At 59.8% G+C, this 12241-nt stretch overlaps 1 protein-coding gene across 1 annotated transcript in view; it reads right to left on the bottom strand.

Moving 5' to 3' along the window:
• Nucleotides 1–2807: 2807 nt before the first annotated feature.
• The window catches only part of LOC147087073 (protein turtle homolog A-like), a gene marked incomplete at its 5' end in the record, with an annotated part of 73804 nt that continues 64370 nt past the window's right edge, over nucleotides 2808–12241 (bottom strand). The window contains one exon of the mRNA XM_085978033.1: nucleotides 2808–3586. Coding sequence (XP_085834159.1) covers nucleotides 3363–3586 — 224 coding nt within the window. The remainder of the gene's footprint in view (nucleotides 3587–12241) is intronic.

The raw sequence follows: 12241 nt of genomic DNA, 5'->3' as shown, positions 1-12241 counted from the left end.
CCTCCAGCCCCAACACCCCTCCCTATCTCTGTAACCTCCTCCAGCCCCTACACCCCTCCCTGTCTCTGTAACCTCCTCCAGCCCCTACAACCCTATCTCTGTAACTTCCTCCAGCTCCTACACCCCTCCCTATCTCTGTAACCTCCTCCAGCCCTACACCCCTCCCTATCTCTGTAACCATCTCGAGCCCCTACAACCCTCCCTATCTCTGTAACCTCCTCCAGCCCCTACACCACTCCTTTCTCTGTAACCTCCTCCAGCCCCTACACTCCTCCCTATCTCTGCAACCTCCTCCAGCCCCTACACCCCTCCCTATCTCTGTAACCTCCTCCAGCACCTACAACCCTCCCTATCTCTGTAACCTCCTCCAGCCCCTACAACCCTCCCTATCTCTGTAACCTCCTCCAGCCCCCTACAACCCTCCCTTTCTCTGTAACCTCCTCCAGCCCCTACAACCCTCCCTATCTCTGTAACCTCCTCCAGCCCCTACAACCCGCCCTACCTCTGTAACCTCCTCCAGCCCCAACATCCCTCCCTATCTCTGTAACCTCCTCCAGACCCTACAGCCCTTCCCTATCTCTGTAACATCCTCAAGCCCCTACACCCCTCCCTATCTCTGTAACCTCCTCCAGGCCCTACAACCCTCCCTCTCTCTATAACCTCCTCCAGACCCTACAACCCTCCCTATCTCTGTAACCTCCTCCAGCCCCAACACCCCTCCCTATCTCTGTAACCTCCTCCAGCCCCTACATACTTCCCTGTCTCTGTAACCTCATCCAGCCCCTACAACCCTATCTCTGTAACCTCCTCCAGCTCCTATACCCCTCCCTATCTCTGTAACCTCCTCCAGCCCTACACCCCTCCCTATCTCTGTAACATCCTCCAGCCCCTACACCCCTCCCTATCTCTGTAACCACCTCCAGCCCCTACAACCCTCTCTATCTCTGTAACCTCCTCCAGCCCCTACACCCCTCCCTATCTCTGTATCCACCTCCAGCCCCTACAACCCTCCCTATCTCTGTAACCTCCTCCAGCCGCTACACCCCTCCCTATCTCTGTAACCTCCTCCAGCCCCTACACCCCTCCCGAACTCTGTAACCTCCTCCAGCCCCTACACTCCTCCCTATCTCTGTAACCTCCTCCAGCCCCTACACCCCTCCCTATTTCTGTAACCTCCTCCAGCACCTACACCCCTCCCTACCTCTGTAACCTCCCCCAGCCCCTACACCCCTCCCTATCTCTGTAACCTCATCCAGACCCTACAGCCCTTCCCTATCTCTGTAACATCCTCGAGCCCCTACACCCCTCCCTATCTCTGTAACCTCCTCCAGACCTAAATCCCTCCCTATCTCTGTAACCTCCTCCAGGCCCTACAACCCTCCCTAGCTCTATAACCTCCTCCAGACCCGACAACCCTCCCTATCTCTGTAACCTCCTCCAGCCCCTACAACCCTATCTCTGTAACCTCCTCCAGCTCCTACACCCCTCCCTGTCTCTGTAACCTCCTCCAGCCCCTACAACCCTATCTCTGTAACCTCCTCCAGCCCCTACACCCCTCCCTGTCTCTGTAACCTCCTCCAGCCCTACACTCCTCCCTATCTCTGTAACCTCCTCCAGCCCCTACACCCCTCCCTATCTCTGTAACCTCCTCCAGCCCCTACACCCCTCCCTATCTCTGTAACCTCCTCCAGCCCCTCCCTATCTCTGTAACCTCCTCCAGCCCCTACAACCCTCCCTATCTCTGTAACCTCCTCCAGCCCCTACACCCCTCCCTATCTCTGTAACCTCCTCCAGCCCCTACACCCCTCCCTATCTCTGTAACCTCCTCCAGCCCCTACAACCCTCCCTATCTCTGTAACCTTCTCCAGCCCCTACAACCCTCCCTATCTCTGTAACCTCCTCCAGCCCCTACAACCCCCCGAGATCTCTGTAACCTCCTCCAGCCCCTACAACCCTCCCTATCTCTGTAACCTCCTCCAGCCCCTACAACCCTCCCTATCTCTGTAACCTCCTCCAGCCCCTACAACCCCCCGAGATCTCTGTAACCTCCTCCAGCCCTTACAACCCTCCCTATCTCTGTAACCTCCTCCAGCCCCTACAACCCTCCGAGATCTCTGCGCTCCTCCAATTCTGTCCTCTTGAGCATCCCCTGATTTCCATCGCTCCACCATTGGCGGCCGTGCCTTCAGCTTCCTGGGCCCCTGAGCTCTGGAATTCCCTCCCTAAACCTCTCCGCCTCTCTCTCCTCCTTTAAGACGCTCCTTAAAACCTCCCTCTTTGACCCAGCTTTTGGTCGCCTGTCCTAATATCTCCTGATGTGGCTCCGTGTCAAATTCTGTTTGATAATCGCTCTTGTGAAGCACCTTGGGATGTTAAAGACGCGAATAAAGGGGTGTTGTTGGTGTTGAATGTTAAGTTGTGGCTGTGATTCAGGTTGAAATATTACTCCAGCCCTGCTTTCATATTTTGCCCAACTCCCACCTCACTCGGAACTGCAGCGTTTGATTCTGCCTCCACCCTGCATTCCGATCAAACCCTCTCTCTCAGAGTATTGAAGGGGCATTAAGCATGGCCAGGCCCCTTGGCTTTGCTGTTGCCGCGACAACTGACTAGGCCCGAACGAGCACCGCAGGGAGACAGAGAGAGAGACAGAGAGAGAGAGACAGAGAGAGACAGAGAGAGAGACAGAGAGAGAGAGAGAGAGAGTGAGACAGAGAGAGGGAGAGAGATCCCGAGTCATCGACTCCCTGGGGGAGATTTGCCCCCCGACCCAACCGTATTTGAATGATTGACACCTCAGACTGACGAATGAAAATTGATTTTATTCCAATGTCTTGACCGCTGTCGTGATGTCACTTCCTGCACATTCTGCCCTCGGCTCCTTCCTGCGGCCCCGCCCCGTGAGGCCACATCCTGAGGGCCAGGCCAGATGACCGGTGTCTCCCGGGAGTCGGTCAGTTCCGTTCTCGACCCTTGGGGACGGAGCCCGTCTGGGTCAAGCCCGTAGAAACTCCCTTCCTTCCTTCAAACGCCTCAAGACGGTGCACAGCGCGATCCCAGGGGAATTGGAGCTGGTTGGGTTGGTGTGGGGTGGGGTGGGGTGGGGCGGTGGTGGGGGAGAGGTTTTGAGAAGCGGATGGAGTGGGAAGGAAGCCCCTTGGCCGGAGCTGAGTCCTGGCTCTCCTCCTCTCCACCCTGGGGAGTTCGTCTCACGGAATCGCACAGTCCGATCCCAGTGGAACTGGGCAGGGGGGAGAGGGCTTGTGAAAGGGGATGGAGTTCGGAGGAAGCCCCATTGGGTCCTGAGCTTCCTTCTTTCTTCCTGCTCCTCCACCCTCCTTTATTGCCCATCGATTGTCCGCTCAAAGCAGTGTGGCCTGCTCCAACCGTTCGTCGTAGTTCAGCCTCTTGCCCAGGGCCCTCTCCTCCTCCTCCTTCCGCCTTCGGTATTCCAGGAATTCCTCCCTCAGGGCGGCGCAGCGGGACGCGGCTGAGGCACGGAGGTCGCGACGGTTCTGGGGCTGACTCAGGGCTTCCAGCGATCGGACGTTCCTGGACCCCTTGAGCTCCACCATGCCTGTGGAACCTGGAAACAAAGACAATAAGTCAGAGAGAGAGAAAGACAGGAAGGGCCAACCAGGAGCTCTCGAGATCCCAGAAACCAAGGAAGGACCTGAGAGAGTAGGGGAACCTACCCACCTTCTCCCCAGTTCCTCAACCCCACCGACCCACCTTCTCCCCAGTTCCTCAACCCCACCAACCCGCCTTCTCCACAATCCCTCAACCCCACCTACCCACCTTCTCCCCAATCCCTCAACCTCACCTACCCACCTTCTCCCCAATCCCTCAACCCCACCCACCCACCTTCTCCCCAATCCCTCAACCCCACCTACCCACCTTCTCCCCAATCCCTCAACACCACCTACCCACCTTCTCCCCAGTTCCTCAACCCAACCTACCCACCTTCTCCCCAATTCCCCAAACCCACCCACCCACCTTCTCCCCAATCCCTCAACCCCACCGACCCACTTTCTCCCCAATCCCTCAAACCCACCCACCCAACTTCTCCCCAAACCCTCAACCCCACCCACCCACCTTCTCCCCAGTTCCTCAACCCCACCCACCCACCTTCTCCCCAATCCCTCAACCCCACCTACCCACCTTCTCCCCAATCCCTCAACCCCACCTACCCAACTTCTCCCCAATCACTCAACCCCATCTACCCACCTTCTCCCCAGTTCCTCAACCCAACCTACCCACCTTCTCCCCAATCTCTCAACCCCACCTACCCACCTTCTCCCCAATCCCTCAACCCCACCTACCCACCTTCTCCCCAGTTCCTCAACCCAACCTACCCACCTTCTCCCCAATCTCTCAACCCCACCTACCCACCTTCTCCCCAGTTCCTCAACCCCACCTACCCACCATCTCCCCAATCTCTCAACCCCACCTACCCACCTTCTCCCCAATCCCTCAACCCCACCGACCCACCTTCTCCCCAGTTCCTCAACCCCACCTACCCACCTTCTCCCCAATCCCTCAACCCCACCTACCCACCTTCTCCCCAATCTCTCAACCCCACCTACCCACCTTCTCCCAATCCCTCAACCCCACCTACCCACCCTCTCCCCATATGCTCAACCCCACCTACCCACCTTCTCCCCAATCCCTCAACCCCACCCACCCACCTTCTCCCCAATCCCTCAACCCCACCGACCCACCTTCTCCCCAATCCCTCAACCCCACCTACCCACCTTCTCCCCAAACCCTCAACCCCACCCACCCACCTTCAACCCAATCCCTCAACCCCACCCACCCACCTTCTCCACAATCCCTCAACCCCACCTACCCACCTCCTCACCAATCCCTCAACCCCACCTACCCACCTTCTCCCCAATCCCTCAACCCCACCTCCCTACCTCTCCCCAATTCCTCAACCCCACCTACCCACCTTCTCCCCAATGCCCCAACCTCACCCACCCACGGTCTCCCCAAACCTTCAACCCTACCCACCCACCTTCTCCCCATCCCTCAACACCACCTACCCACCTTCTCCCCAATGCCCCAACCACACCTACCCTCCACCTCACCAATCCCTCAACCTCACCCACCCACCTTCTCCCCAATCCCTCAACCCCACCTACCCACCACCTCCCCAATACCTCAACCCCACCTACCCACCTTCTCCCCAATCCCTCAACCCATCTACCCACCTTCTCCCCAATCCCTCAACCCTACCGACCTACCTTCTCCCAATCACTCAACCCCACCTTCTCCCCAATCCCTCAACCCCACATACCCACTTTCTCCCCAATCCCTCAACCTCACCTACCCACCTCCTCCCCAATCCCTCAACCCCAACGACCCACCTTTTCCCAATCCCTCAACCCCACCTACCCACCTTCTCTGCAATTCCTCAACCCCACCTTCTCCACACTCCCTCAACCCCACCTACCTACCTTCTCCCCAATCCCTCAACCCCACCCACCCACCTTCTCCACAATCCCTCAACCCCACCTACCCACCTTCTCCCCAATCCCTCAACCCCACCACCTCCCCAATCCCTCAACCCCACCCACCCACATTCTCCCCAGTCCCTCAACCCCAACTTCTCCCCAATCCCTCAAGCCCACCTACCCACCTTCTCCCCAAACCCTCAACCCATCTACCCACCTTCTCCCCAATCCCTCAACCCTACCGACCCCACCTTTTCCCCAATCCCCCAACCCGACCTACCCACCTTCTCCCCAATCCCTCAAGCCCACCTTCTCCCCAATCCCGCAACCCCACTTACCCACTTTCTCCCCAATCCCTCAACCTCACCTACCCACCTTCTCCCCAATCCCTCAAACTCACCCACCCACCTTCTCCCCAATCCCTCAACCCCACCGACCCATCTTCTCCACAATCCCTCAACCCCACACACCCACCTTCTCCCCAATCCCTCAGCCCCACCTAACCACTTTTTCCTGGATCCCTCAACCCCACCTACCCACCTTCTCCCCAATCCCTCAAACCCATCCACCCACCTTCTCCCCATATCCCTCCACCCCACCTACCCACATTCACCCCAATCCCTCAACCCCACCCACACACCTCCACAATCGCTCAACCCCATCCACCCACCTTCTCCCCAATCCTTCAACCCGACCTACCCACCTCCTCCCCAATCCCTCAACCCCACCTACCCACCTTCCCCCCAATCCCTCAATCCCACCTCCCTACCTCTCCCCAATTCCTCAACCCACCTCCCTACCTCTCCCCAATCCTTCAACACCACCTACCCACCTCCTCCCCAATCCCTCAACCCCACCTACCCACCTTCCCCCCAATCCCACCTCCCTACCTCTCCCCAATCCTCAACCCCCACCTCCCTACCTTCTCCCCAATTCCTCAACCCCACCTACCCACCTTCTCCCCAATCCCTCAACCCCACCTACCCACCTTCTCCCCAATCCTCAACCCCACCTACCCACCTTCTCCCCAATCCCTCAACCCCACCTACCCACCTTCTCCCCAATCCCTCAACCCCACCTACCCACCTTCTCCCCAATCCCTCAACCCCACCCATCCACCACCTCCCCAATCCCTCAACCCCACCTTCTCCCCAATCCCTCAACCCCACCCACCCACCTTCTCCCCAATCCCTCAACCCCACCTTCTCCCCAATCCCTCAACCCCACCTACCGACCTTCTCCCCAATCCCTCAACCCCACCTACCCACCTTCTCCCCAATCCCTCAACCCCACCTACCCACCTTCTCCCCAATTCCTCAACCCCGCCGACCCACCTTCTCCCCAATCCCCCAAACCCACCTACCCAGCTTCTCCCCAATCCCTCAACCACACCTACCCACCTTCGCCCCAATCCCTCAACCTCACCCCACCCACCTTCTCCCTAATCCCTCAACCCCACCCACCCACCTTCTCCCCAATCCCCCAACCCCACCCACCCACCTCTCCCCAATCCCTCAACCCCACCCACCCACCTTCTCCCCAATCCCTCAACCCCACCCACCCACCTTCTCCCCAATCCCCTCAACCCCACCTACCCACCTTCTCCCCAATCACTCAAACCCACCTACCCATCTTCTCCCCATCCCCAACCTCACCTACCCACCTTCGCCCCAATCCCTCAACCTCACCCACCCACCTTCTCCCTAATCCCTCAACCCCACCCACCCACCTCTCCCCAATCCCCCAACCCCACCCACCCGCCTTCTCCCCAATCCCTCAACCCCATCTACACACCTCTCCCCCAATCCCTCAACCCCACCCACCCACCTTCTCCCCAATCCCTCAACCCCACCCACCCACCTTCTCCCCCAATCCCTCAACCCCACCTACACACCTTCTCCCCAATCCCTCAACCTCACCTACCCACCTTCGCCCCAATCCCCTCAACCTCACCCACCCACCTTCTCCCTAATCCCTCAACCCCACCCACCCACCTTCTCCCCAATCCCCCAACCCCACCCACCCACCTTCTCCCCAATCCCTCAACCCCTCCCACCCACCTTCTCCCCAATCCCTCAACCCCACCCACCCACCTTCTCCCCAATCCCTCAACCCCACCCACCCACCTTCTCCCCAATCCCTCAACCCCACCTACCCACCTTCTCCCCAATCCCTCAACCCCACCCACCCACTTTCTCCCCAATCCCTCAACCCCACCTACCCACCTTCTCCCCAATCCCTCAACCCCACCTACCCACCTTCTCCCCAATTCCTCAACCCCACCTACCCACCTTCTCCCCAATCCCTCAACCCCACCTACCCACCTTCTCCCCAATCCCTCAACCCCACCTACCCACCTTCTCCCCAATCCCTCAACCCCCACCCATCCACCACCTCCCCAATCCCTCAACCCCACCCACCCACCTTCTCCCCAATCCCTCAACCCCACCTTCTCCCCAATCCCTCAACCCCACCTACCGACCTTCTCCCAATCCCTCAACCCCACCTACCCACCTTCTCCCCAATCCCTCAACCCCACCTACCCACCTTCTCCCCAATCCCTCAACCCCGCCGACCCACCTTCTCCCCAATCCCCCAAACCCACCTACCCAGCTTCTCCCCAATCCCTCAACCACACCTACCCACCTTCCACTCCCCAATCCCCAACTCAAGCTCACGTACCCACCTTCGCCCCAATCCCTCAACCTCACCCACCCACCTACTCCCTAATCGCTCAACCCCACCCACCCACCTTCTCCCCAATTCCCCAACCCCACCCACCCACCTTCTCCCCAATCCCTCAACCCCACCCACCCACCTTCTCCCCAATCCCTCAACCCCACCCACCCACCTTCTCCCCAATCCCTCAACCCCACCTACCCACCTTCTCCCCAATCACTCAACCCCACCTACCCATCTTCTCCCCAATCCCTCAACCTCACCTACCCACCTTCGCCCCAATCCCTCAACCTCACCCACCCACCTCTCCCTAATCCCTCAACCCCACCCACCCACCTTCTCCCAATCCCCCAACCCCACCCACCCACCTTCTCCCCAATCCCTCAACCCCATCTACCCACCTTCTCCCCAATCCCTCAACCCCACCCACCCACCTTCTCCCCAATCCCTCAACCCCACCCACCCACCTTCTCCCCAATCCCTCAACCCACCTACCCACCTTCTCCCAATCCCTCAACCTCACCTACCCACCTTCGCCCCAATCCCTCAACCTCACCCACCCACCTTCTCCCTAATCCCTCAACCCCACCCACCCACTTTCTCCCCAATCCCCCAACCCCACCCACCCACCTTCTCCCCAATCCCTCAACCCCACCCACCCACCTTCTCCCCAATCACCTCAACCCCACCCACCCACCTCTCCCCAATCCCTCAACCCCACCTACCCACCTTCTCCCCAATCCCTCAACCCCACCCACCCACCTTCTCCCCAATCCCTCAACCCCACCCACCCACCTTCTCCCCAATCCCTCAACCCCACCCACCCACGTTCTCCCCAATCCCTCAACCCCACCTACACACCTTCTCCCCAGTCCCTGAACCCCACCTACCCACCTTCCCCCCAAACCCTCAACCCCACACACCCACCTTCCCCCAATCCCTCAACCCCAGCTACGCACTTCTCCCCAATCCCTCAACACCTACCCACCTTCTCCCCAATCCGCCAACCCCACCCACCCACCTTCTCCCCAATCCCTCAACCCCTCCCACCCACCTTCTCCCCAATCCCTCAACCCCACCCACCCACCTTCTCCCCAATCCCTCAACCCCACCCACCCACCTTCTCCCCAATCCCTCAACCCCACCTACCCACCTTCTCCCCAATCCCTCAACCCCACCCACCCACTTTCTCCCCAATCCCTCAACCCCACCTACCCACCTTCTCCCCAATCCCTCAACCCCACCTACCCACCTTCTCCCCAATTCCTCAACCCCACCTACCCACCTTCTCCCCAATCCCTCAACCCCACCTACCCACCTTCTCCCCAATCCCTCAACCCCACCTACCCACCTTCTCCCCAATCCCTCAACCCCACCCATCCACCACCTCCCCAATCCCTCAACCCCACCCACCCACCTTCTCCCCAATCCCTCAACCCCACCTTCTCCCCAATCCCTCAACCCCACCTACCGACCTTCTCCCCAATCCCTCAACCCCACCTACCCACCTTCTCCCCAATCCCTCAACCCCACCTACCCACCCTTCTCCCCAATCCCTCAACCCCGCCGACCCACCTTCTCCCCAATCCCCCAAACCCACCTACCCAGCTTCTCCCCAATCCCTCAACCACACCTACCCACCTTCTCCCCAATCCCTCAAGCTCACGTACCCACCTTCGCCCCAATCCCTCAACCTCACCCACCCACCTTCTCCCTAATCGCTCAACCCCACCCACCCACCTTCTCCCCAATCCCCCAACCCCACCCACCCACCTTCTCCCCAATCCCTCAACCCCACCCACCCACCTTCTCCCCAATCCCTCAACCCCACCCACCCACCTTCTCCCCAATCCCTCAACCCCACCTACCCACCTTCTCCCCAATCAATCAACCCCACCTACCCATCTTCTCCCCAATCCCTCAACCTCACCTACCCACCTTCGCCCCAATCCCTCAACCTCACCCACCCACCTTCTCCCTAATCCCTCAACCCCACCCACCCACCTTCTCCCCAATCCCCCAACCCCACCCACCCGCCTTCTCCCCAATCCCTCAACCCCATCTACCCACCTTCTCCCCAATCCCTCAACCCCACCCACCCACCTTCTCCCCAATCCCTCAACCCCACCCACCCACCTTCTCCCCAATCCCTCAACCCCACCTACACACCTTCTCCCCAATCCCTCAACCTCACCTACCCACCTTCGCCCCAATCCCTCAACCTCACCCACCCACCTTCTCCCTAATCCCTCAACCCCACCCACCCACCTTCTCCCCAATCCCCCAACCCCACCCACCCACCTTCTCCCCAATCCCTCAACCCCTCCCACCCACCTTCTCCCCAATCCCTCAACCCCACCCACCCACCTTCTCCCCAATCCCTCAACCCCACCCACCCACCTTCTCCCCAATCCCTCAACCCCACCTACCCACCTTCTCCCCAATCCCTCAACCCCACCCACCCACTTTCTCCCCAATCCCTCAACCCCACCTACCCACCTTCTCCCCAATCCCTCAACCCCACCTACCCACCTTCTCCCCAATTCCTCAACCCCACCTACCCACCTTCTCCCCAATCCCTCAACCCCACCTACCCACCTTCTCCCCAATCCCTCAACCCCACCTACCCACCTTCTCCCCAATCCCTCAACCCCACCCATCCACCACCTCCCCAATCCCTCAACCCCACCCACCCACCTTCTCCCCAATCCCTCAACCCCACCTTCTCCCCAATCCCTCAACCCCACCTACCGACCTTCTCCCCAATCCCTCAACCCCACCTACCCACCTTCTCCCCAATCCCCCAACCCCACCTACCCACCTTCTCCCCAATCCCTCAACCCCGCCGACCCACCTTCTCCCCAATCCCCCAAACCCACCTACCCAGCTTCTCCCCAATCCCTCAACCACACCTACCCACCTTCTCCCCAATCCCTCAAGCTCACGTACCCACCTTCGCCCCAATCCCTCAACCTCACCCACCCACCTACTCCCTAATCGCTCAACCCCACCCACCCACCTTCTCCCCAATCCCCCAACCCCACCCACCCACCTTCTCCCCAATCCCTCAACCCCACCCACCCACCTTCTCCCCAATCCCTCAACCCCACCCACCCACCTTCTCCCCAATCCCTCAACCCCACCTACCCACCTTCTCCCCAATCACTCAACCCCACCTACCCATCTTCTCCCCAATCCCTCAACCTCACCTACCCACCTTCGCCCCAATCCCTCAACCTCACCCACCCACCTTCTCCCTAATCCCTCAACCCCACCCACCCACCTTCTCCCCAATCCCCCAACCCCACCCACCCACCTTCTCCCCAATCCCTCAACCCCATCTACCCACCTTCTCCCCAATCCCTCAACCCCACCCACCCACCTTCTCCCCAATCCCTCAACCCCACCCACCCACCTTCTCCCCAATCCCTCAACCCCACCTACCCACCTTCTCCCCAATCCCTCAACCTCACCTACCCACCTTCGCCCCAATCCCTCAACCTCACCCACCCACCTTCTCCCTAATCCCTCAACCCCACCCACCCACCTTCTCCCCAATCCCCCAACCCCACCCACCCACCTTCTCCCCAATCCCTCAACCCCACCCACCCACCTTCTCCCCAATCCCTCAACCCCACCCACCCACCTTCTCCCCAATCCCTCAACCCCACCTACCCACCTTCTCCCCAATCCCTCAACTCCACCCACCCACCTTCTCCCCAATCCCTCAACCCCACCCACCCACCTTCTCCACAATCCCTCAACCCCACCCACCCACCTTCTCCCCAATCCCTCAACCCCACCTACACACCTTCTCCCCAGTCCCTGAACCCCACCTACCCACCTTCCCCCCAAACCCTCAACCCCACACACCCACCTTCCCCCCAATCCCTCAACCCCAGCTACGCACTTTCACCCCAATCCCTCAACCCCACCTACCCACCTTCTCCCCAATCCGCCAAACCCACCCACCCACCTTCTCCCCAATCCCTCAACCCCTCCCACCCACCTTCTCCCCAATCCCTCAACCCCACCCACCCACCTTCTCCCCAATCCCTCAACCCCACCCACCCACCTTCTCCCCAATCCCTCAACCCCACCTACCC

Source organism: Somniosus microcephalus, unplaced genomic scaffold (assembly GCF_052327205.1).
Source record: "Somniosus microcephalus isolate GS21.2 unplaced genomic scaffold, FLI_Smic_1.0 unresolved_chr6, whole genome shotgun sequence".
NCBI lineage: Eukaryota > Metazoa > Chordata > Chondrichthyes > Squaliformes > Somniosidae > Somniosus > Somniosus microcephalus.
This window is presented reverse-complemented; position numbering and strand designations above follow the sequence as displayed.